Below are 27,287 nucleotides of genomic sequence, written 5' to 3'. Positions count from 1 at the left end.
TCATTCATCCTCGCAGCATAGCCTATCTGTGAGTCAGAACAGGTTGCCTCCGCCTGCTGTCCTCCTCGAAGGACGTTGCTCTTGTTAAACTTTAACCAACTCAAGAAGCCAGTTAAACTGTAACTTCATTTTCTCCTTCAGCCGGCAGCATCCCACCAGGAGCTGGAGGGCGGAGGTACGAGTCCCATCTTTACTAGCATCTTTATGTTAGCTTAAATGCTGAACTGTGGCGAGCCCCAAACATATATCTCTCTGTTTCATAGCGAAGATAATATAGTTGGACACTGGTTAATACTTGTTTGCCGAACAGTGCTGTTAATTGACTTTTCTTGTTTGTTTTCTCACCTTTCTAACTTATGAAGTCACCGTTTGTCCTTTATCAGTACTGTGTTAGCTAGCTAACGAGAAGGACTGTGGAAGAGGCTCAGAGACCTGATTGAATTGTTGGGAACTGATGCGTCGTGTCCCAAAGCATTACATTACATTACATTACATTACATTACAGTCATTTAGCAGACAAAGCGAGGTGAACAATAAAACAATACGCTGCTTCATTTAACAATGATGACAGTGAACTGAAAAAAACACACCAGAACACGCTTCAGTCAGAGTTGTCTATTTATTCATCATTTACCAGACTTACGCTCTCCTTAATGAATGATAAAGTGGTGAAATCTATTAGACTGTGGCCTACATTACGTTTTAAATGTATATATATAAATTCAGTTTCAATTCAATTCAGTTTATTTTGTATAGCCCAGAATCACAAATTACAAATTTGCCTCAGAGGGCTTTACAATCTGTACACATGTTACATCCTCTGTCCTTCCCTCACATTCACAGGAAAAACTCCCCTAAAAAACCCCTTTAACAGGGAGAAAAAAGGAAGAAACCTCTGGGAGAACGACAGAGGAGGGATCCTTCTCCCAGGATGGACAGAATGCAATAGATGTCATGTGTACAGAATGAACAGCATAACAGAGATACAACACATTCAATGTATATGACATAAATGATTCATATAATAAGACTACTTATAATAACAGCAGCAATTATTACAGTAGAATTATAGTTATGAAAATAGGGATAGTAATGTGATTAATAATAATAATCGAAGTAGCAGTGGGTGTCAGTCGGCTCACAGCAGGAGGCACGACTACGGTCCAGGTACCACAACGATTCATGGAAACCTGCAGAACGAGAAAGCAAAAGGGCTTCAGGGTGGAACTAAAGCTAAAATGCTTAATGGTACAGGTAATAGTAATAGAAATGTGACTAGTAATAATAATAATGGTGGTAGCAGTCGGTGTCAGCAGGGCCGTAGCAGGATGCACGACCACGGTCCAGGTACAGCCACGATTTATAGAAGCCTGCGAAGCGAGAAAGCACAAAACTCCAGGGTACAAGCAAGTCAATAAGCGTAATAGTACAGGCAATAATAATAGTAATGTGACTAATAATGATAGTGGTAGTAGTAGTGGGTGTCAGCAGGGCCTCAGTAGGTGGCACGATGACAGTCCAAATATAACTCCGATTCCTGGGAACCTGCGAGGCGAGAAAGCACAAGAACTCCGGGGAAGAAGCAAAATCAGTAATGTGCATAAATAGGGATTTAATACATAAAGAGGGAGTGAGAGAAGAGGAGAGAGGAGCTCAGTGTATCCTAGGTAGTCCCCGGCTGTCTAGGCATATAGCAGCATATCTAGGGGCTGGACCAAGGCGAACCTGAGCCAGCCCTAACTATAAGCGCTATCAAAAAGGAAGGTCTTAAGCCTGCTCTTAAAAGTGGTGAGTGTGTCTGCCCCCGGACTGAAACTGGAACCTGGTTCCACAGAAGAGGAGCCTGATAACTGAAGGCTCTGGCTCCCATCCTACTTTTATATACTCTAGGAACCACAAGTAACCCTGCATTGATTGAGCGCAGCTCTCTAGTTGGGTAATATGGAACTATAAGTTCCTTAAGATAAGACGGTGCCTGGCCAGTTAGAGCTTTGTAGGTAAGTAAAATAATTTTAAATTCTATTCTTGATTTAACAGGGAGCCAGTGCAGAGAAGCTAATACTGGAGTAATATGATCTCTTTTCTTAGTTTTTGTTAGAACACGTGCTGCAGCATTCTGGATCAACTGTAAAGATCTAAGAGACCTATTAGAGCAGCCTGATAATAAGGAGTTACAGTAATCTAGTCTAGAGGTAACAAATGCATGAACTAGTTTTTCTGCATCGCTTTGAGACAGGATTTGCCTGATTTTCGCAATGTTACGTAAATGAAAAAAGGCTGTCCTTGAGATCTGTTTTATATAAGAGTTAAAAGACAGATCCTGATCAAAGAGAACTCCAAGGTTCTTAACGGTAGTGCTGGATGCTAGAGCAATGCCATCTAGAGAATCTATATCGTTAGATAATTGAATTCGAAGGTGATCTGGGCCTAGTAGGATAACTTCTGTTTTTTCAGAGTTTAACATTAAAAAGTTACAGGTCATCCAGGTTTTTATGTCCGTAAGACATGCTTGAAGTTTAGAGAACTGGTTAGTTTCGTCTGGCTTAATTGATAGATATAACTGGGTAAATAAGCAACTGAAGATAAAACATTTAATTGTAGATTGTAAAAAATATAGTGATCACTAGACGAAAGAAACACGATTGTAAGCGCACAATCTGATCCAGTAATAATAATAATAATAATACATTTGATTTAATAAACGCTTTTCAAAAAACTCAAATACACTTTACAAAGGGGATACAATAGAGACAAATAATTGAAAACATACAGTACCAGTCAAAGGTTTGGACGCACCTTCTCATTCAACTACTTTGAAAAATCTAAAATCTAAAACATACGTTTGTTGAGCATTTGTTTGTTTACCACATAATTCCATATGTGTTCCTTCATAGTTTGGATGTCTACAATATTAATCTACAATGTAGAAAAAAATAAAAATAAAGAAAAACCATTGAATGGGAAGGTGTGTCCAAACTTTTGACTGGTACTGTACATTATAGAAATATACAATAAAGCAGTAATGGCAGACAAGTCAAATGCCAGTAATAATGTGTTGGGTCGTTTTAAGGTTAAAGTACAGTGGATCTAAAATGAGAGACATCTTTTTGGATCTTGATTCAACAACATTCAGTGGCTTTGTTAAAGCTACTTCAACAAATGTAGTAAATACAGACACAGTCACTGAAATGCTGTTTTAAAAACGTTCACTATACCCAGCCTATTTAAATAAAACACATCATCCTGCTACATCATCACAATTTCCCTTACTCAGAACTATTAACATATAATCTCCAATGTTATGGGAATTGTTTTCCTTCAGCTGACATTGATTGTGTGCACAGAGTCACAGTGCCACAGTCCGTTTGCCAAAAGAGTGACATGCAGAGGTTTTAGTCTGAGCTGAGGGTGACTCGTCCATCTCTAATATTTGAATGTGAGGGCAAAATAATGCTGTTCAAAGAAATGAATAATGACACATACACGCTGTAACTTTAGATTTTCCTGAGTAACAAACTCAGTTCTGCCAAGGATTTACATTCTGACATACTGTAAACCCAAACTACTACGTACATTTTTCACAAAACAGGCATTTTAAAAGTGATTTCCTTCTCCTCCTGCAGAGAGAACTAACAAAACATGAATTCTGACTTTTTACAAACCACCATCATTATGTTGTTATTTCAGCGTCCCTTTTTGTACATTTATTGCAATTAAATCACAGTAAAATGGTTTATTTTCGGTTCATACGGCTCGAATAAATCCACAGATGATGTTATGAACTCAGACAAGACGGCGTTTAGTTTCCCAGGATATCTGGGACTGCCACAACAAGTATAAAGCAGAATTAGTATTTATTTATTGCATGGTTGATGGTGAAATAAATGGATTTGTTGACAGAGGTTTCCATGGAGATAAGCCCCGCCCCCTCTCCAGGGCTGTGAAGGATCACCATCCTGAGTAAGAAGCAATCTCAGGCTGCTGTTTTGAGAATGAGCTGCCAACCATTTTTATAACAAAATAAATGAAAATCCATTAATGGAAAGTTGTGATGTAGGATGTTTTTTTCTTTAAGCATATTCAAATATCAAGTATAATTTACCTACATTTGATTGATTTTGACACTAGAAGTGAGGCGATATACCTCACCTCTAGTGAGTGGCCCAGCCTTTCGTATATTTTTCTATATGTGGCCCTCAGTGAAAAAAGTTTGGACACCCCTGCTGTAAACCTTCTGTGCTTTAAAAGGTTCACAGAGTGAGTTACCATGGTAACCGGCCCAGAGTTTACTTTACTTCTCTTTCTGGAACTAAAAACCCAGAGTTTCACTCATCTCAGGGTTAACTTACTCAGAGTTTTCACTAAACCTGCTCTCTGGAACAGGGCCCACATTACTTTTTTTTATTTTTACGAGGAAATACCACACAACAGGTATTACATGAACTCTGACTGACTTGCACAACTAAAGAAAACGATGTTGTTGTCCATTTACCTTGCAGCTAAAACATTCATTCATTCCGGGCAGCATGTCAACATCCGAGTCCAATTACATAAAAAATATAAAAGTAGCGAACAAAAAGGCAAACCGGTTTGTGTTGGAATAATGATCTCTTCTTTTCTGATGCTTCTTCAGACAGACAGACAGATGTACTGATCCAGAACAATGACCGAGAGAATAAAATGGGAGAGATAAACAACACCGGAGAGACACATACACCTGCTGCCTCAGTTATGGATCAAGAGGAAGCTTCAGCTGGAGAAGGGGCCGACTCCCAGCAGATGTACAGGATAGAGCGCCCGGTCTATGATGAAGCCTTCATCAGGTCGCAGCTTCTCAACCGCAAAGAAAACTCCACCACCCTCCGACAGAGGCTGGCACACAAGTTCCGGTGAGTTATACTGAGCAATCTAACTCTGGATTTGTCCTGCTGAAGTGCTCTTGAGCAAATCATTGAGTCAGTGTAGGTAGGTTGACAAGTCAAAAAGGAGGTACTCCTACAGGGCTCAATCAAGTCTATATAGTTTTGTATATGTAACTGATTGGTCATGTCAGCACAGGACAATGATGGCAATAATTCATGTTGTTTTTACTGACTTTTACCAATTTTAATGACTGTAAAGAGAAATTAAAACAAGTATTATACAGCTGATGATGAATATGGGACATGAATATAAAGAAGAAGCATTGTTGTGGTATTGCAGTGTAGAGCCAGTTGAATGTAGCTAAAAAATGGAAGATCAGACTGGTATTATGTTTAACAGAACCCTGTTTGGCTGCTTAGCTTAAATACTTGACAGTTTTTTTAACATTACAAGTAAAAAGGTGTTAGGATGAGAAGTAACCGATGTGTCTGGCAATTGAATGCTTCCTTGGCTAAAGAGCAGCTACAGAGCTGCCAAAGTCCCCCTTAACTCTTATAGCATCCAGGAATAGCTTCTTTACAGAGAGGAAATACTACACCCTGCATGTGCTTGTCGTGAAATGGGCCTTTTTATTTCATAACCTTACAAAATAATTAAGTCAGTTAACAATGTGGACCTTGGTCTGGCAAAAACTTCCCGTATAGTACTATAGGTGGTGTGCTAGTTAGCTGGGCATGCTAACGAATGTAGCAGATAATAAAACAGTTGAATTCATTCCTTACACTTTGTTTTGGAAAGGCTAAGAAAAACAGGATCTCTCCCTTAATGCCGACTGTCACTCTTACTACAGCTCCATGAACACCGTTTCAACATGAGGACAAATTCAAAGATTGACTTCCATACATTAAATGCGAGCATAGATTTTGATTTGACCCAAACTTTGTATCTAGGCAACCCTTTGTCGCAATATTTATAGGAAAGACATTCCTGTAATTCTCTTACCTCATGTTTTTCATATTTTATTAGGAAATCGGCCACTACTTTAGAAAATGATCAACATAGCATGTAACTCATTAAATTTGGTGCTAAAGACAAGAAGAAATGTTGGATCTAATAAGCAATGTAGCTGTTATTATATATATAAATAAATATCACAAAATATGAAAATGCCTTCACAATTTACCAGGGCCAAAACAATGATGAACATGAATTGATGAACAATGATATAAAACAGGAACAGTTTACTTGATAATTGATCTTAATGATTAATCAGTTATCAAACTAGTTGATTAATTGTTGATTGATTTTTTTTAAAAACCTTTATTAAAACATTAAAAAGGCAGTCCAATGTGGTTTACAGAAGGATATTAACACATTTGATGTTTATTTAACCGTTTCCCACATAGATATTTGTGTATGCCTGAGATCACCTGTCCTCTGGCTTGTGTTTGTATTATGTGTATTTGAACAGTAAAACACTTCTATGAAATGACACAATACCTGATTGTCTGCATTGAGAATGCTTTTTAATTATTTACATTTCTCCCCTCCCAGTGTTCAAACAGACAACCTGTGAACTCCTGTGCTCTTATGTGACTTCTCCATTAAAGCTACCACGGCAGTTTAGACCTAGTAACATTTGGTGTACGAGTAGAGATGCTACAAAAACATTTACATAGAAATGTGAACACAGATGAAGACACACAACACATTTTCTAATGTTTTCAGTAACTAGGTAACTAGAGATGTGTTAGCGCAATTCAAAGAACTACAATATAGAAATACATCTCTATAAGTGCTATGCTATATTTAGCTGACGTTCTCTTCCAGAGTGACTAACAATGACTGAGCAGTATAATACTTGTTTTAATTGCTCTTTACAGTCATTAAAATTGGTAAAAGTCAGTAAAAACAACATGAATTATTGCCATCGTCCTGTGCTGACATGACCAATCAATTTTGAATTTAATTCCTTGGTGAGCATACCCCTCATTTTTTCCTTGAGTAATGAAGAAGTTTATTTTGTATTATACTTTATCTGATCAAGTATGTCCCTTTTTGAAGGCCAGAAACTAAAGTTTTATTATTATTTTTTAATTACCAACTGAATCTGCTTGTCTCTGTCTTTATAGGTGTTCATCAAAGAAGGCCAAGTCGGCGGCTTTGAGCTTTCTTCCTATTCTAACGTGGCTGCCATCCTATCCGGTCAAGCAGTACCTGTTTTCAGACGTGGTCTCGGGCCTCAGCACAGGAGTTGTGCAGCTCCCTCAAGGTCAGTGCCATGAACTCTTTTTCAGACACGCAATTCATTTGAAACATCAAATGAGGGAATACATTTGTGAAGAATGGAGTTCATCTGTCCAGTAAACTTGTCTATAAGAAATCTATGAGAAGGAGCAGTAAAGCTGTGCTTGAGCATTGAGGTGGAAAATTACCTTACTAAGACACTGTGTGTGTGTTTGAAAGCTCTAAAAAGACATTACCGTAACATATTAACAAAGCCAAAAATGTTTCGTTTTTTTGGACAGTAGCCACAAGCTTTGTGTGGCCAGGCTAGGCGTCTGGAATGACATGAGGGTTAATGTGTAATGGGCCGACTGCCAACTCCTGAGGGGCTGCCTCCAACTCCCCACTGTCTTTGTTTTAGTATCTCTGTAGCTCTGAGGCTGTGATGCAAGCACTGGGCTTCTGGGACTGTTCACTTTATTTATTTATCTCTCCCTCTCCTCTGCTCCACAGGTCTAGCCTACGCTATGCTGGCTGCTGTGCCTCCAGTTTATGGTCTGTACTCCTCATTCTACCCCGTCCTGCTCTACACCTTCTTTGGCACGTCCAGGCACATATCCGTAGGTGAGAAACCATCTGAAAGCCTCTTACTTTAGGGTCATAAATCTCCTCCTAGCTGGTGTCCGGTGCCACCTGCTCCTGGTACTGTAATATGGAGCTTCAAGGAGGCAGCATATAAAAGAGACACCTGACAAATCCCTTTCTGTCTTATGTCTCTGTGTGTATTGTTCTACATTATATACCAAATGTGTGTCAAATGTTTTTGATCGTCCCCTAAGCCCGCCCCCCTTAGTAACTGTCGTTATGCCTGTCAAGCTTTCCGTTCTCACGCGGCACATACAGTTTACAGTAATAACAGTAAAACATTGACCAAACTTGTTTTTGACAGCTTTCAGAGAGAAAAGGCAGCTTACGGCAGTGCATTGATGAAAGTTACACTACTTAATTGAAAAGAACCTCAAAATGGTCAATCTACTTTTTGTAGGGAGTTTGTTGAAGGAAATCATAGAAAACCATGTTTTCTTTCACAATTAATCAGTTTTGAGTGTTTTTCCTGCCGAAACTTGTCTTTGGTGGCTTTCAATAAGAAATGGCAGCTTAAAATACTAAATTGATGAAAGCTACCCTTTTTCACTTAAACCACACATTTGTAGTAATGTTCCTCGTGTAAAGTGTTTAGAACCAGTAGGTTGTTGTTTTAAGAATTAGGTAGACAAAAAGCAGCTTCTCATTTCTAGCCGGGACAGTATTTTGCTGGCTTTAATGACAGCTGTTACTTCATGAGTTGGTTAAAAGCGCTGTCTACAGTGGAACTCTTAATGGTCCAAGCTGACTTGTTTTAAGAATCTTGTTAAGGCCTCTTAAATATGCACTTCATGGTTACATGTATACATGTGATATCATGCTAAGAGAGTGAGGCTAAAGCCGACAGGTGGTCCAGGGCAAAAAGTCATCATCCGATGATGAATATGGGACATGAATATAAAGAAGAAGCATTGTTGTGGTATTGCAGTGTAGAGCCAGTTGAATGTAGCTAAAAAATGGAAGATCAGACTGGTATTATGTTTAACAGAACCCTGTTTGGCTGCTTAGCTTAAATACTTGACAGTTTTTTTAACATTACAAGTAAAAAGGTGTTAGGATGAGAAGTAACCGATGTGTCTGGCAATTGAATGCTTCCTTGGCTAAAGAGCAGCTACAGAGCTGCCAAAGTCCCCCTTAACTCTTATAGCATCCAGGAATAGCTTCTTTACAGAGAGGAAATACTACACCCTGCATGTGCTTGTCGTGAAATGGGCCTTTTTATTTCATAACCTTACAAAATAATTAAGTCAGTTAACAATGTGGACCCTGGTCTGGCAAAAACTGCCCGTATAGTACTATAGGTGGTGTGCTAGTTAGCTGGGCATGCTAACGAATGTAGCAGATAATAAAACAGTTGAATTCATTCCTTACACTTTGTTTTGGAAAGGCTAAGAAAAACAGGATCTCTCCCTTAATGCCGACTGTCACTCTTACTACAGCTCCATGAACACCGTTTCAACATGAGGACAAATTCAAAGATTGACTTCCATACATTAAATGCGAGCATAGATTTTGATTTGACCCAAACTTTGTATCTAGGCAACCCTTTGTCGCAATATTTATAGGAAAGACATTCCTGTAATTCTCTTACCTCATGTTTTACATATTTTATTAGGAAATCGGCCACTACTTTAGAAAATGATCAACATAGCAAACTTGTGTTGTTTGTTGCTGTATCATGTTCTAAATGAGTAGTTGACGCTGTTAAGATGTAGTCAGTCAGTTTTTTCCACACGGCCAGGTTGCTTTCCTCAGCCAGCGCCAGGAAGAACACGATGATTAAGATTCACAAGTTACAGACCGATCCAGTTTACGAGATGAAGGTCTTTTGAAATAGCATGTGGATGCAATGTTTTCACTAAGTAGTGATAACCGTGTCCTCAGCTGACATGAGCCGCAGGATTGTGAAATCACAGCGACGCCACTCTTGACACACCACCCGTCGGGCTGCTTAGAAAGGAAAGTCATCTCAAATGTCAGCTCATAGCTGTGAGTCCATCTGACAAATGGGCACAATAAACTAAACCTGGTCCACCTTTTTGAAACAAAAGATCTGATCTGAAGTGAACAACAGGAAGCAGGTGGTTGTACTGTCAAACTGTGTCTCTGCTGAGAGAGCTTGAGCCTGATAGCAAGTTGCTGTGGAAATGATGACCCCTTAACTTCTGGCAGAGAGTGAGAGGGAATAACTGGGCTGCTGTTCAAGTGCTGGGCAAGATGGCCTTTACACTGGCACACACACACACACACACACACACACACACACACACACACACACACACACACACACACACACACACACACACACACACACACACACACACACACACACACACACACACACACACACACACACACACACACACACACACACACACACTTAAAGTGCATGACCCCACAGTCACACTGGATATCATCTAACTGTACAGCACCAAACCTGGACATAAGTGGGGCTAAGGTGAAATAAGTCCATAATGCTACATTCACGTCTAATCAGGCGGATGGAATTTAAGGACAACAAAACGAAACAAGTTTGACGATATGTTGCTATGGTCATGGAATAAAATATATTAAATACAATGATTCAGTGTTTACTATTTTATGCAATTATTCTAGTAATGTGTGTAGCTATAAAAACAGGCTTTCTGTTAATGTTCCATGCAGAATTTAACAACTTTCTCTTTTGTGAGGGAGTTACTAAGATCTGGTTGTGAATTCCGTCGGGGAGGAAAACGAAAAGTCAAAATATTATAACTTTGGAGGCAGTGCCGTGAACCGTTACCGTTGCCTGTTTTCTCTGCCGGCTTATGCCGCCTAATTTCACCGTCCTGCTGTGGTTCACTTACTTAACCAGTTTTCCGTCTGCCTGATTTAATGTGTGCTGTATAAATCAAACTTGAAAATGTCTTTTAAAGAGTTGCTCTTTCCCCTTTTTCCTGCAGTGAGGGCCAACACTGATAAGAGACTGTGTACCTGGGCGACTGACCACGTCATGACCTAGTGACAGTTGATGCAAAGCTGAGCTTTATTGGCATTTATGTATATCCTATTAGCATAAATCCCCACACCCTAGCTGGGCTTTTATTATAAGGTTGCAGCTTTGTAGAGAATATAGGAGGTAACAGGTATTTTCAAACGTATGATGCCGTCACAGTCTGTAGGTATATCTGTTGCTGAAACACAGATGTGACTGTGCTTGCCACTCTGTTAATATGTATGTTTGAGTAAAAGGTCATGTATTATAACTGTACTTGTTCCCTCCTACTGCTTACTCTCTCTTTACTGGACATCAAGTGCTGGTGGTGGAAAAATTGCAAATTTCCCCGCTGCGGGACTAATAAAGGATTATCTTATCTTATCTTATCTTAAAAAACCCGCTGCCAACATCAGCATTGCTTCATCGTAGTTGTACCATCAGTCTTTGGCACAATTCTTCTGAGTAATGTGTTGTTGTAGTGTTCTAATCCCACCACGCTCAGTATGCTGAGCTCCAGCTGCCAACCGTCTCTGTCCCCAGCATAGGGGGTCAGCTCAAATAACTAACCAAAGAATCACTAGTTAATTAACTAGTTTTCGCCTGTATCTTTATATCCATCATTTTCTGAGTGCACTGACTTGGATGGGCGGAGAAATTGGCCAACTTTGAGGAGTATGAAACATTCAAACATTTCTTCGTCACGATTCCATGTCAGCTCACGTCCTTGCGACCTATAAACGAGGCTTTAGTAGGTGTTCGATCTGCTTATTGCATTCTCAATTGACGTGAGCAGCAGGAGTGTGAAATTTACCCACCTGACTTCTTTGTTTCCAAGAAAGGGCTCCAAGCAATCTCAAATGTCAGCTCTAACCTTTAAGTCCTCTGTGTAATAGGTACGATAAACCAAATCTTAACCTTTAAACAAAAGACATGATCTGAAGTGAACAACTGGAAGCAGTTGGCTGGGGAAACGATGAACCCTTATCTACTGGCAGACAGCGAGAGCGAATATCTGGGCTGCTGTTCAAGTGCTGGGCAAGATGGCCTTTTCTATCAAAGGGATACTGCCTGAATCCACAGGACATCATAATACTTAACAGAACCAAGCCTGGAGAGATTAAGTACTCCCACGGTTCAGCCACAATGCATTTTGACAGATGACTGCTCTGTTTGTGTGTGTGATCTGCAGGCACCTTTGCAGTGATCAGTCTCATGATTGGGGCGGTTGCAGTGAGGGAGGCCCCCGACTCCATGTTCTACGTCCTGCCCGCCAACGGATCCAACGCGTCTGCCATCCTGGACGTGGAGGCTCGTGATGCCAGGAGAGTGCAGGTTGCCGTTGTGCTCACGACCCTGGTGGGAATCATCCAGGTGAGCCTCAAAAACAACCACCACACTCAGCTGGATCGACCTTCAACCCCCCACAGAGAGTCTCTTATTTGGTTAAAACATCCCAGTAAAGGGATACAGCTTGCTGAAATTTTCTCACGCTCAGAAATCCCTATTTACCCAAAACAGCAGGCTGTCTGAATCACTGTTAATTTCATGTTTTTATTTGAATCAAAACTATGTGGCTTGTCCTTATCCCCTGACCTCTTTCTTCTTTTCTTTCAGTTTGCCTTAGGTCTTCTCAGGTTTGGCTTTGTTGCGATCTACCTCACAGAGCCTCTGGTGCGAGGCTTCACTACAGCTGCGTCAGTGCACGTTGTCATCTCTCAGCTGAAGTACCTGCTGGGGGTGAAAACACAGCGCTTCAGTGGGCCCCTCTCTGCCATTTATGTAAGTTTCAAAAGCTTTTTAATGCTTTGTAAGTGGAGAGCACAAGATGTGCCTCCTCTATTGGGGATTTGAAGAATTCGCTTTTCATTGCCCTTTTTTTATAGGTCTGGTTTTGTTGTGTGTTTGCGTTAAATGTATTCATCATAAATGGTTCCTCTCTCGCCCCAGAGCGTCAAGGCGGTCCTCAGTGACATCACCAGCACCAATGTCTCCACTGTCATCCTGGGCCTGGCGTGCATCGTCTTCCTGTACGGGGTCAAAGACCTCAACGAGCGCTTCAAAAAGAAGCTGCCTATTCCCATCCCTGGAGAGATTATCGTGGTCATCGTGTCAACCAGCGTCTCGTATGGAATGTCCTTATCGGAGGACTACAAAGTGGAGGTGGTCGGGAAGATACCAAGCGGGTAGGTTGTTGAATTGTCATTTCTGGAATTTAAAGAGTGTATTTCAGTCATTGGAGCTTACAACTGGGAAATCCGAATCTACTAAAGAACTTTAGTAAATACAGGTCATATCCATATCTTATTGATATGAGACAAGTGTTATCTTCTGTGTTCACAGGCTTCTCCCTCCGTCAGCCCCGGAGTTCTCCCTGCTCCCCAATTTGGTCACAGACTCATTTGCCGTAGCAATTGTAGGATTCTCAATGGGCATCTCACTTGCCAAGACCTTCGCCCTGAAGCACGGCTACAGCGTTGATGGCAACCAGGTGAGTTGGGACATCGTGGGCCTAGGACCCTTACGTGAAAATGGGGGAGATACATAAAACCTTTTACAGCTAAACAGTACACTAAAATATTTTTCCTAAAACATTTGAGGCGAGAAATAGGCTATGCAGAAACCGAATAATGATGCATTGTTGATCATTGCTGCCTAATAAGATCCCTCAGCCTCCCATACTTAAACAGATTTGCTGTGTCTCCTCCTTTAAAGTCCGCCTTCTCTCATCGGTGCCTAAGGAGCTGCAGAACAAGTTCACATTTTTATTTCGTTGAATTTATTTGTATGTTCTGGGATCAAACCTTCATGTTGTGCTTTCAGGAGCTGATCGCACTCGGCCTGTGTAACTTCATCAGCTCTTTCTTCCAAACCTTCGCCATCACTTGCTCCATGTCCAGGAGCCTAGTGCAGGAAAGCACTGGTGGAAAAACACAGGTAGCACAAACCCAGTACTGATTACGTTATCTTGCCTGACTGAATTGGTGTTGTAAAACCATGATTAGAATGAGACCATGTTGACACAGTAATCACCGTGTCTTTGTGTGTTCAGATCGCGGGGCTGCTGGCCTCTCTCATGGTGCTGCTGGTGGTGGTGGCCATTGGTTTCGTCTTCCAACCGCTCCCTCAGGTGGGTGACGCTGCCGCTGATGACGCAGAGCTCCCAGCTTCCTGTCTGGCAGCTCGGCGCCACTGGTGGAGCCGCAGACACTTTTCTTTTTATTCCCGGTCTGTTGAACAAACAGTGGCTGATGGCTCCACCGATACAGAAAACAAACACTAGATAATGCTTTGTGTTTCTTTTTTCCCAGACTGCACTGGCTGCCATCATCATGGTGAACCTGTTGGGCATGTTCAAACAGTTCAGAGACATTCCTGCTCTGTGGAGGACCAGCAAGATCGAACTGGTCAGTTTATCTAATCGAGCTCTCCTTAATCAAAATGTTACTGTGCAGTAAAGGTCCTCACAGAAAGATGAAGATGCTAAATGAGGCGAAAAGGGGCTTGTTCTGAACTTTTTATTCCACTGTGGCTTTTGGGTTGGGAGCTCAGTTACCATGAGCAACACATGCTGCGCCTTTAGTCAGAACATCGGAACACAACAATTTGCAGAAACAAAATGTTCAAGACTGTCCCTCTTAAGTTAAGTAGAGGGCATTTTAATTGGAAAAAGTGTTTTTCCCCATGAGCTGGCCCGTTGCAGTGAAATTTACGATGTGCCTTTTTTTACACGCGTATCTCCCTGTTTTGTAAATATATTTTTACTGACATTCAGCATCAGACACAACTTGAATTTTGTATGCATTCGTTCATACATTTTTAACGATACATATGAACAATAGCGGTATAATTATAGATTTGCAAAATAAAGTCTGGCAAATGGGGTGTGACACAGTCAACCCAGTTTTCCCAGAGTGACACAAAGAATTCCAATTAATGATTAACATATGCTAATATGTGCCATGTCCATCCATGTTTTTAAAGTTGGGCTCTCACCAGCAATAACCATTTCCTCGTAAGAGCCTTTTTACCTGCTACCAGCTAAATATTTGCTACATATTTGTTTCTTTTCTGACATTCTTGAGGTATGAGTCAAAAAACTATGGTAGAACTTTTCAGGGGCACATGGCATCTAAAATAATAACATGGTAATGATTTGTATTTAGATTTCCACAGTTCCTCCAGCAAACTGGGGAGTTACCATCATTGTGGGATTTCAGAGAGGGTGTAAAAAATACCTTAGCAGGCTTCACCAACTAAACTCTGTCCAACTTTGTGAACTGGTACACTTCCATTGATGCATCCCTTTAGTTGTCTGCACTTCCTTAGACATGATGATCCAGGTGCATTTTTAGATTCATGCTGCCATAGCAAAATAAGCAAGGGATACTGGTCCAAGAGAGAAATGTTAGTGCTCAATGCTCAGTATTTTGAAAACCACACCACAAACAGAATAACATGTTTTCTTTAATTGTTTTATGTCAATGTCCACCTGGGAAAGAGAGCCAAGTACAGTCAACCATGATGTAATGGTAGATTTATAAACTTTCCTTCCCACTTTTAGTTTCTTTTTTCAAATTTAAACAAAATTCTACCTTTTTGATGAGGAAAATAGGTTGTAGCTGTAGCTCTACTGTTAAACTTCATGTCGGTTTAATTCTGTGTCTTCCTTTGTCTCTCTCAGGCCATCTGGCTGGTGGCCTTTGTGGCGTCTGTGCTGTTGGGACTGGACTACGGCCTCCTGGTGGCCCTCGCATTCGCCATACTAACAGTCATCTACAGAACACAGAGGTACTGATTCTACCGCTGCTTGTCTTTAGTCCAAATGTTTGTTTATTTCATAACATAATAATTCACTACATTCACTGAATATACTTAATGCCACATGTCACAGCTTGTCAGTACATTTGTACAAACTGCTTTGGGTTGTGCTCCAAGCTTTATAACAGAAGACTTTAACACTAAAGTTGTGTTTCTCCCCTTTTCTCACCTGTCTTTCAGCCCTAAAAGTGCCGTCCTGGGTCATGTTCCCGGCACAGGGCTGTACTGTGATGTGGATGAGTATGAAGAGGTGAGTCCGTCAGAAGTGAAACACCAAAGTATGAACCAAGGCTTAACATTTCACATCAAGTCTGTTGGTCAGATCTCTGAAGGCCTATGATATGTGTTTTGTTCCTAGGCGGCTGAATATGAGGGGATTAAGATTTTCCACTCCAACTCTTCAATCTATTTTGCCAACAGTGACCTTTATGTGACTGCCCTCAAGGAGAAGGTAATCCTAGCTGTATGTTTATTATGTACTGCATAGAAGGTAAAATAAACCCTTTCCCATTTACTTCTATTAAGCAGAGGAGTATTGATAATACTTATATCAGTGGAATTGAGCTGTTTTTCTTTTTTTTTTTATCAAGTTGTTTAAGGTGCAATGAATTCTGGGATTGACAAACACTATAACTGTGTAGGTCATCACTACTGTTGCTACCCAGAGACATGTTATGAAGTGAAAACAATTCAGTGGCTGCCAGTTTGACTGTGTAAAAATGTGAGCAAACATTAGATATCCTCTGACATCAGGGTCCAGGGCCCTGTTCTTAGTTCAATTCAATTCAATTCAGTTTATTTTGTATAGCCCAGAATCACAAATTACAAATTTGCCTCAGAGGGCTTTACAATCTGTGCACATGCGACATCCTCTGTCCTTCCCTCACATCGGCACAGGAAAAACTCCCCTAAAAACCCCTTTAACAGGGAGAAAAAAGGAAGAAACCTATGGGAGAACGACAGAGGAGGGATCCTTCTCCCAGGATGGACAGAATGCAATAGATGTCATGTGTACAGAATGAGCAGCATAACATCTCATGGTATCTCATAGTATCTGGATAACCAAGTTATCTAGATAACCAATTAAGTTATCTCGATAAGAATGCTGACGATTTGACATGAGTCTGAATATTTGTGTTTTTCAAACTCCTTTAGGTCTATTTGGAACTGCTATCAGAGCAACAAGTCCTTAAAGGGATAATGTTGATGTTTTGAAGTGTGGATGTATGAGCTACTTTTCCATAGTCAGCGTATTACCACAGTAGAGGGAGATTAGAGACGTCCCAAGCACAGAAGCAAAGCAATGTACTGATGTGGCCGTATTTTAAACACCTAAACCATTAATATCAGGTACCCTGTAAGGTACCTATCAGTACCCTATATTTAAAAAAAAAAAAAAAAAAGACTCCTTTGACAAAAACAGTAATTTTATCTCACGGAACACATGACTTGCTGTCCTACCGCTGCCTCGATTGGTTAGTTTGTGAGTGTTATTATGTGACTTTGGTGTTCTAAAGGGTTCATTCGGATTTACCAAAGACACATAATAACCCCAAATAAGCGGTCAAGGCAGCACTAGACCAGCAACTTCTGTGTTTTGCAAGGTAAAATGACAAATGTTTTTGGCAATGGAGTGTTGGAAACGTGTTGTTTGAAGAGAACATAGACAACTGCTTCAGTTCTCCGTCAAAAAGGGCTGTCTGACGGCAGGTTTAAGCAGTGTAAACATTCTAAATATAGTGTGCATCATGACATTGTTGTTTTTAGGGGTCTAAAATACGTCCACAGAAGTACATTGCTTTGCACCTGTTCTGGTACTCCTGTCTGTTTCTCCAAACTGTATCTACTGTAGTAATGCACTGACTGTGGAGACGTACCTCATACAACCACACTACTAAACATCCAGGCTAGCTAGATTAGTTAGCTGGATCATTACCAAGAAGTTTTAGGGTGAAAGCATTATAATCTGTTGGTGTAATTATCACTACTAAATTTTCATAATGAAGAGTTATTGGTGATAACTTCATACAGCTTCAACAAAACAGTTTTCAAAAAAACAAATTATCAAGAGGAGAACTTCCAGGATATTTTAGCGAGAATTAGCAGAGGCACGTTTGAAGAATGGGGCCCAGGTTTGGAGATCAAGTCCATGTGTAAAAATGAGTCTGACTGAACTTTTATTTATGTCAAGAAACACGTTGTCCTATTTACAGTTACTGGGAGGGACTTTTAACAGGTTATGAAACCGTCTCAATGTGATACCGATGCCCCTATATGACCTACATAAGTAAACCATCAGCGAAAAGATTGGCTATTTCTATACACCGGTAGTTATTTTTTAACGCTTGGGGAGCTCTGAGAGTTAGAACAGAAAATCTATGGATGGCAAATCTGAAGCTAGAGCTATAGAGGTGCTGTTATTCAGAGTTTTATTTAGCCAGGCCGAATGTTTCCTTACACTGGCCCTGCTTCCAGTCTTTATGCTAAGCCAAGATATCCAGTAGCTTCATATTTAGCTGTTAACAAAGACATTTACGTCGCATCTAAATGGCAACAAAGATTAATTGTGATAATAAAAAAAGTTAAGGACTGAAAGTGATTCAAGTGGTACATTTAAAATGACCTTTAGTATAAAAGAATGCCAAGGACACTGCAGCCTGGAAGAATAAAAAAAACTTGAAGAAGCTCCTGTGGTGAAGGGTTTTCAAGAAGTCAATGAGGTCTGACAGCTGGACAGGAACAGCAACAGTTGTTTATTGTCACGGAGGATATTAGAATGAGTTAGATTAAAGCATGATTACATTTCTTTCTGTTAGGGTGGATGTTGTTCTCAATGTATAACAAGGTATTAGATTTTATTTTGAGGTCATAGTGCGGAGTGTTCAGCTGAGTTTTTAATCAAACCATTAAAAGGAAATAAAGTTCTCAGAATTTTGTGAATTTTTCAACATTTTGACTTTTTGAATCATATGAGCAAGAACAAAGTAAAATATCACTTTTTTTGCAGCTCTATATGAGTAGTCAAACTGTTTTACTGATGTGTTTGGTGCTGTCGATGATGTCTCTACAGACAGGAGTAAACCCTGTGGCCTTGCAAGCTGCCCGGAAAGCCCAAAAGAAACAGATGGAGAAAGCAAATGGCAACCACAAACCCTCACTGAAGATGAGTGGCAAGGTGAGTCCTCCTTCTCTTTCTTCTCCCCCTTCTCCTACACCGTCAGATTTGCTGAGTCAGCATGCTGCATATTTGCATTTGTTTTTCTTTCACATTGGGGCTTGTGGGATCATGGAAAGACTGAAAAACAAGTTTGCCAGGCTGCTGCTGCTGCATGATAGCAGCTCAAGTCTTTGTGATTCTGTAAAGAGATGGCAGAAAACTGTTGATGCATCGTTTACTTGCACTAACAGTGAATTGAGAAAAATAAAAAGTTGACACATACTTATTATCTCTTTGTGTAGAATTTGGACACTTTTTACTCCGTTTCCACACATTTGTAGTAGAACAAAATACACAAATATGACCAACTGAAACTAGGGATGCACCGATGGTGTAATTCTGGGCTGATACCGATGTTTAAATTACAATTTGGCCTATAATGATATTCCCCTTTTGTTCCAGGGAAAAAAAGAAACCTTTAACTTGTTGTTTGAAAAAAGAAACCTTTAACTTGAAGTTTTAAGGCATAGACTGTATATCACAAGTAGACGGAACCCATTGATTTGTTAACTTCAGTTTTGCAGCCTGGAGTTCGGCATTTCTTCCGTCACAATTTAGTTTTTTTGCAACTAGAAGTGACATGAGAGGCTAAGTACAACAGAAATCTGAATAAGACATTTGTACACGACCAAAATGTTTTTTGATTAACTTTCATGAGGTGAAACACTGTGAAAGGGTTAAAGCTCAAGATGAAAACACTAACAACTCCCAGACCAGACAACGCATGGTAGCGACCTGTCAATCATAAGGTAGCCCCGCCCTAAAGCATTTCCTGCTTTATGGTCTATTTGACTCTAAATGGACATCATGCTGTATTAAAGAAGACTTGAAACTAGAGATTGAGACCATAAACTCATGTTTACAATGTTTACTGAGGGAATAAATCAAGAGAGAAGTAGAGTCATTTTCAAGACTTCTATACATTATGTTGACTCTAAATGAACATCATGCTGTATTGAAGAAGACTTGAAACTAGAGATTGAGACCATAAACTCATGTTTACAATGTTTACTGAGGGAATAAATCAAGAGAGAAGTAGAGTCATTTTCTCATAGACTTCTATACATTATGGTAGCTGCTATTGTTAGAGTCCCATCGCAAATAACCAACGCAACAGTGTTCCACTGCTGTGACATCGCTGGATGTCACCTTTTTTTCCATAGGCCGATAACGATGTTTGGCTTAGAAATTGGTGCATCCCTATCTGAAATACCACATGGATGAAATTTTCCACCTTGAAATCACTGTATTTGATTGGTTCCAGGACAAGCAGCAGGAAGTGACCCATGAGGTTTTGTCCTATGACCTTGTGGTGGAGGAGCAGAGGAACGGCCAGTTGGGGGACAGCCACAGGGAGTCTCACTCAGAGGAGGCGGTCTTCCTTGAACCTCCCCTCAGCGCCGTCCACACCATCATCCTGGACTGGACGCCCGCCAGCTTCATCGACTCCGTGGGAGCCAAAGTCATCAAACAGGTTCTTCCTTTTTTTCCCGGTTGAGGTTATTGTCAATACCAGGTTCACTGCAACAGCAGGGCTTCTAACAGTCTGGCATCAGGACGACTTGTACAAGTCAGGGGGAGGAGAGTGTAGATGTAAATGCTCTGAAGTTTCTCTCCGGTGCTGCTGCAGCTCCTGTTCAGGAGTGCTTGTAGGAAAATGTGTGTTTCAGAGGATTTTACCTCAGTGAGTAAGTCAGTTTTTGTCTCTGCAGGTTATCAAGGAATACGCAGCTGTGGACGTTCAAGTGGTCATAGCCAGCTGCAGCAGTAAGTAATCATGAGGACTTTTCTCTGTCTGTGTTCAAAGGTATAATATGTAACTTATCTGCATGGACATGTCTAAAAAGAACTAGACCTTTTGTTATGTATTTCGTTAAGTTGAGTACTTACATTATCACAAATCTTTTCTGCAATTTTCAAATCCAGAGAAATCTGTAGTTTAATCAAGGTCCCGGTGCATTTTATATGGTCGCCCTGTCAATGAACTCAAATCCCCTTAGCACATGTGCTGTGGTTGTCTGCCATGAATTGACTTTTCATACAGTTTCAAGACATCATTTTACGATAAACTAGATTTTGGTCGTTTTTAACTTTATATTTTAACTTGATGATGTCATCGGACAGCTGGCTCTGAGGTTATCAGAGAAACAAGCTGATCAACCATTTCAGTTTGTTTTAGAGAGGAGGAGAATTCGGCTCCCGGTAAAAAAAAACTCCTTAACAATGAACACTAACGGAAGCCTAGTAGGAGAAGCTGGCCGCAAAGACAACATCTCCCATGATCCCCAATGTCAACAATATCCACCTCACTAATGGCCATATTTACATGCAGTTCCCTTTTTTAAATGGGGATTTAAGAGGAGCCTTGTCAAGATGCCTCGACCAGATTAAACAGGTTACTTTGATGTGGAAAAATATTTCTGCTTTAACTTTTGCTTCCTCTCTGGCTACAAAGTCGAGACTTGGAAACTATTGTTAGTAATATAATGACATAATATTAGTATTATATGGGGGATCAAAAATGTCTTGCAGAGGGATTAATTACACTGATACAAAAGAAGAGGATTATTGAGGATTTACTTTAAGGCAACATTTTCTCCATACTATTTATATCAATGAGTCTAGACTTAGTAAAAACCCCCAATATGGCAACAGGTCAACATCTATACTACACAACTACAGCCTCATAAATGCCAATAGAGATGAATCATTTTGTTTTGGTTCATATATTCATTGGAATATATCATTTTATCAGGTACATGATGATACCAGAACACAGTTTGATTCGCATCTGACTGATCCTGTATCTCTGCTTTGATCCACAAGGAAGCCTGCTGTCCGAGCTGGACACCTTACAGTTTTTCACCGGGATTGTTACGCCGGCGATGGTGTTCCCCACCGTCCACGATGCCGTGCTGCGCTGTCAGCGCTCAAATCCCCGCCCGTCAGCGGCACCGTCCGATGGGACAACCTGACAGGAGGTGACACCTGTAACCAAGGAGAGCAGCAAGGGTCCTGACTCAGACAGCAGATCTGGGAGGTCCTTCACCCAACTGTAGGTGTGATGAACTTTGATGCTTCAGCATCACAGTTGGGATGAACCGAACAGACATTCATATTGAATAGATGGGTTTGTAGCTAGGGCTGGGTAGCATTTAAAAGATTACGACACCGGTACCAATAGTGTTTTTTCTCTACTTTATTTGAAGTAAAATTTCTGAAAATGCTACCACCACGTTTATGTTCATCAGACGCCACAAGTACTAAAGCCATACTTTCCAACATTTTGGTGGCATTTCGGAGCACTTAACTGCCAACTCTGTCAAATTCACGACACAACATAATGTATGGGCTGGAGCTTAGCGGGCCAATCACACGTTGCATTAAATTGAAGAACGCTTGCGGAGATTTTGACTGCATTCAAAACTGTACAATGGTATTTTTTCTAGTTCTGGGTCCATGAAAGATCGAATGCAGGTACTGTTTGACTGGAGGAGTTTTGATACTTGATACTGGTTCATTTAGGTCTATATATCCAGCCCTCTTGGTAGCACTGATGGATGCTTTTCCCTCTCATGAAGCACCGAGTCTGACAGCCTTGTTAATTTACAGGCACCCAGGGCAGTGAGATACAAGGCAGTTTTATGAGCTTGTATCTAATCAGAAATTCAGGACTGAGTTTCCAACTGACGTTCCTCTAGTATTTTTATTATTGTGTTTAAATTGTCACTGTTGTGTTGGGATAGGTGTATTTTAAAATAAGCTGCTGCCAACCAAATGACATTTGAGAATCATTTACAGTTACTTATGGAAACTTGAAGCTGCCTCTCTTTATCATGCTGGTATCAAATGTTTGTTACTGAGAAGTTGTGTCCTGGTGGATTCATGAGAATCTATTTTCAGCTGCAATTATGGATTAAAACCAGCAAGAGTCATGGGTCAGTTAGCAGTATCATGTTTGTTGTTACAGTACACTGCTGTTTAAGTCTGCATTCAATATAAATGTAGGATTGTATATTTTGGTGTTTCCTATTTAAAAAAAAAAAAAAAAAAAAAAAAAAGTTGTGATGTTATTGTATAACACAGGATGCCTTTAAAGTTACTATGTGGTTATCTTACAACGTTTAACAAATCACTGAGACTCAAATCTGGAATAAACTTTATTTTTAAGTGAACAAGAATGACAACAAAAAGGAGAATATTTTTCGGCTCTCTGCTTCTTTTGACAGTAAAAAGCCAAGGTGGAGCTCCTCACACACCAACACACACACACAAACACTCTTAATTGTAAGTCATGTATCTGGGCGTGGCGCTGAACTTGGCGTAGGACTTGATGACCTTGTTGACGGCTTCCAGGAAGTCTTTCTCTGTGGCGATCTTTCTGCGAGCTCTGATGGCGAACATGCCGGCCTCTGTGCACACGCTGCGGATCTCAGCACCTGGCAGCAAAAACACAAAATCAAATTCTGTCATGTTCAAACATTTGTGTAGTAAACACCCTCTGGTTTGACAATTTTAGGTCTCGGATGAGATGCATTGATGGCCATTTTGTGATAGGCTAGTAAAAAAATAAAAAAAAATAAAAAAGCATTTAATGTATAAGTGCTGTGAAAAAAAAAAGGTCTTCAGACCTTGACTTCATTACAACCAAACAGGTTCAACTGCATTTAGACCATTGTGTCATGTTTCCGAGATATTTATAGAGACAGCATTGTCTTTATACTTATACGAGATACAATCTGTTGGGTGAGATATCTCCTTCCTCATCATTGTATCTGTGGTAAAAACCTTGTAGTACCTTGAAAACAGCAACTTTTCGTGTCTTAATACAGAAATGGTAAAAATATATTAAGACGAACCAATATTGTGTCAAAAAAACCCAACATGTAATCCTTTGGCCTATCTGAAAAACTATAGCACTAAATGTGCAGACATGGATATCATTAGACAGCCACTATATGTTGTTACGGTGCACCCTTGTGGTCAGAACAGGAAGTAAGGGGAAACTAGAGCTACAGCAAGACGTGGGGGAAGAAATCTAGTGAATGTGAGTCTTTAAAAACAAATGATAGAGCAAGGATTGACTTCTGCAGTGTGTGTCTTACCGGTGCTGTTGGGACAGAGGCGAGCCAGCAGCTCAAAGCGAATGTCTCTCTCCACACTCATAGAGCGGGCGTGGATCTTGAAGATGTGAGTGCGACCCTGTAATACAACACAAAGCGGTGTAAGGCTAGGGTTTAATTAAATAAAAATGGGCAGGAATAATCCAAGGTCATAACCGTATAGCTTTTCTGGCGGATTTATTAGAAAATATCTGCATGTTTTGCGAACGCTGAACTCACCTCTAGGTCAGGCAGACTGAACTCGATCTTCCTGTCCAGACGTCCGGGTCTCATCAGGGCCGGGTCCAGGGTGTCCGGTCGGTTGGTGGCCATCAGCACCTTGATGTTGCCTCGGGGGTCAAAGCCGTCCAGCTGGTTGATGAGCTCCAGCATAGTCCTCTGGACCTCGTTGTCTCCGCCAGCGCCGTCGTCAAAACGGGCGCCTGTCAGGTTCAAACACAAAAGGACAAGTTTCAGTCTTAATGTGGAGGATTGTTGTGAAGGGATATCACTTTTAGTTTCTTTACCATCGGTTATAAAAAATAACATTCAGTATTTCATGAAAGGAGGAAGTTTGTACATAGAGAATGGATGTTGCACCAAAAACTGGCTAAAATTATTTTTTGATGCACATTTTTAGTTATTTTAAGACAAAATTTTCAAATTCAATTTGAGCTAACAATCTTGAACCATTTCTACAAAATTCTCTCTTGATAACCCTGATGCGAGCAATTATTTTAAGGATCAACACAGACATATTACCGAAAATTTACATTACAAAAAAAACAACAACAGTGAGGCGAGCCTTACCTCCAATGGCATCAATTTCATCAAAGAAGATCAGACAAGCCTTCTTGGTCCTGGCCATCTCAAACAGTTCACGCACCATTCTGGCGCCCTACAAACAAAAACACAAATAATGTTTACATCCATAGGAATTCATTGATCTAACAGCTGCTGTTCTCCGCCTGGTGCGTCTCACCCCACTCTTCTCACACTCACCTCTCCGACGTACTTCTGCACCAGCTCGGAGCCGATGACTCTGATGAAGCAGGCGTCCGTCCTGTTGGCAACCGCGCGGGCACACAGGGTCTTTCCTGTGCCGGGCGGCCCGAACAGCAGCACACCTTTTGGTGGCTCGATACCCAGATTGACGAACCTCTCGGGCTGGTGAGGAGAGGATAAAGACAGGATGGCGTTAAAGTCCCTTTCACATGATGGCAGACAGACAGCAGTTTTACTCCGTCCCGTAAACTTTACTAAGTGGAAACTAATCTTGTTTATTTACAGAACAGAAGTGTGACAGCAGGGGTGTCTGTTTTAAAATCACTCCAAAACTGGTGAATGGACGGATCATTTGAGTCTGGGTGATTGTTGTGACTAGGAAACATCTGGTAGTGATTCGGCAGTGGTATTTTCTTCATTTGTGAACACTCACATGGAGTAGGGGGGTCTCGACCACTTCTCTCAGCTTCTCAATCTGCTCCTTACACCCACCAACATCACTGTAGGTCACATCAGGCTTCTCCTCCACCTATAACGCAACACAAAGAGTTGTTACTGCAGCTTATTCTGGAAGTTGCAGAAGCCTACGATGCAATTGTTCATGTTATTTGAGTAAAGATAGACTTCTTAAAAGAATAAAATGTGACTATGTATAAAGAAAAAGTCATAGATAATCTAAATGCATGGTTTAAACTTTTCACAGATTTCCCTACCAAAGTGCTGCTCTCTTAAGAGGGTCCTTGAGCGACTCATACCTGCATCATGGTGACAGTTGGGTCAATCTTAGGAGGCAGAGGAATGTGGATCTGGTACTTGTTTCTGTCAACACTGGAAGAAGAAAAAAAGGAGACTAAATTTAGCAGATTGATTCAGAAATGTGACTTTTAAATCATCTTTGACAAATTCAAATAACACTTCTGCCTCACCCGACTCTCATGCCCTCCTCAATGTCCGTCGGGGCCACCTGGTCACTCAGGTCCACCACAAACTTGGCAAACTGTTTGACGTTGATAATATATTTTGGGTCCTCGGAATCTGCGTTGATGATCTTTGTGCATCTGTTTGAATGATACATGGACACATTGGGACTACAAATTAAAATACTATACAAATTCAAACATGAAACCGAAGAGGTCTTTTGTACTTGAGGGGAACATTGTTAATAGTGTACTAGCTATCATGCAGAATAAATCTTATTCTATTATTTTGACAGGATGGAAAATACATACATACGGTTTGAATGCAGTAGGAGAGCTAAAAATGTTTACTCCTATGCTAATATTTAGCAGCTACAAAAAGCTATACAAAAAATATGCAACATTATCTTGTTTTATGCCACATTACCAATATCTAGCCAAAACCACTGTTTTTAACCATCTGCCAAGTTTGCTTTACCTTGCAACCTGCAGAGGCTGTTCACTCTGCAGAGTCTGTTTGTCGGCAGCCAGATCCCAGAGTGCTGGTGGAGCCAGGCCTGTGTCTGACTCCTTAATGCCTGTAAAGCCAAAAAATACAACAGGAACTTCAAACACAACCCAACAGCCACCCAGTCACAACATCTGAAGTCAGTGGTTTACCGAGAAAACTTGAGTAATGGGGGTAAAAAAAACCTCATAAAACACACGGCTTTGTTACCATTTAAACGTATTTATGGTTTCATTACCCACCTGTCAGCTCGTTGATCTTTTTGAGCAGCTGCTGGATGTCATCTTCCACCTGTTTGATCTGTCTGGAGTAGGTGCTTTGACCCTGATGATAAACAGCAAGCACCACATTAAAACTTTAAAATGAATAACGCAAACTTGACAAATTCCACAGGTTACGTTAGATCCAGGCCGTACTTACATATGTTTTCAACAGGGCAATGTCCCCTTCGTCCAAAGCTGTGAAGACAGAAACAACATTAATGGGTTAGCATTCTGACATTGTCATTGGGCCCTTTGCACTGTTGTCGAACTGAGCGACAGAGTTTATTAACTTCCATAACGCAAGACATTTTATAGAAACGTTAACTGCAAATATCTTAAGTGTTACATTTGCCAAACCACAAAGGTTATCTTGGCCAGTGGTAAAAAGTAGAGCTAACAAGCAGCGCTACCGTTAGCTTAGTAGCTAATGTCGACGTTCCTCCTCAGCAAAGAACAGTGACTGATTTAAGAACTGCATTCAGTGTTTACACATACATCTGATAGGTGCGTCATCCTTCTCCTCTTCCTTAGTTTTCCTTTGGTCGTCTCCCAAATAGTCCGGCATTTTAAGTGTGGAGTTGAACTGTTTCTAACAAAAAGACCGAGCTGCTCCGGCAGCTAAACTGTACAATTACACAGCAGCTTTGGGTTTCCGCCGCTTTCCGCCAGTCACCGGAAATACAGGTCGGACTTCTTTTGAAGATGCACCACCAATTATATATATTTGGAACATAAGCGATACTCAC

The 27,287-nt window shown here is 40.7% G+C and overlaps 2 protein-coding genes across 2 annotated transcripts; one reads left to right on the top strand and one right to left on the bottom strand.

Moving 5' to 3' along the window:
- slc26a5 (solute carrier family 26 member 5) lies at positions 1-22,899 on the top strand. Its single transcript, XM_054624891.1, has 18 exons — positions 1-175; positions 4,638-4,889; positions 6,996-7,135; positions 7,603-7,713; positions 11,901-12,082; positions 12,326-12,490; positions 12,659-12,894; positions 13,052-13,199; positions 13,532-13,645; positions 13,761-13,838; positions 14,020-14,115; positions 15,393-15,499; positions 15,710-15,779; positions 15,888-15,980; positions 18,600-18,704; positions 20,011-20,220; positions 20,459-20,513; positions 21,573-22,899. Exons 2-18 carry the CDS (start codon positions 4,681-4,683, stop codon positions 21,719-21,721), a joined length of 2,268 nt encoding a protein of 755 aa, XP_054480866.1. The 5' UTR covers positions 1-175; positions 4,638-4,680; the 3' UTR covers positions 21,722-22,899.
- psmc2 (proteasome 26S subunit, ATPase 2) lies at positions 22,900-27,198 on the bottom strand. The gene is made up of 12 exons (XM_054624894.1): positions 27,037-27,198; positions 26,699-26,736; positions 26,521-26,602; positions 26,249-26,348; positions 25,780-25,911; positions 25,609-25,681; positions 25,287-25,382; positions 24,851-25,015; positions 24,659-24,746; positions 24,089-24,291; positions 23,852-23,948; positions 22,900-23,185 (listed from the first exon to the last, which is right to left on the bottom strand). The coding sequence occupies exons 1-12, from the start codon at positions 27,104-27,106 to the stop codon at positions 23,028-23,030; spliced, it is 1,302 nt and encodes a 433-aa protein (XP_054480869.1). The 5' UTR covers positions 27,107-27,198; the 3' UTR covers positions 22,900-23,027.
- Positions 27,199-27,287: the final 89 nt, after the last annotated feature.

This window comes from Anoplopoma fimbria, chromosome 23, assembly GCF_027596085.1.
Source record: "Anoplopoma fimbria isolate UVic2021 breed Golden Eagle Sablefish chromosome 23, Afim_UVic_2022, whole genome shotgun sequence".
Classification (NCBI taxonomy): Eukaryota; Metazoa; Chordata; class Actinopteri; order Perciformes; family Anoplopomatidae; genus Anoplopoma; species Anoplopoma fimbria.
The sequence above is the reverse complement of the archived record's forward strand: the minus strand, read 5'-3'. Positions and strand labels throughout refer to the sequence as shown.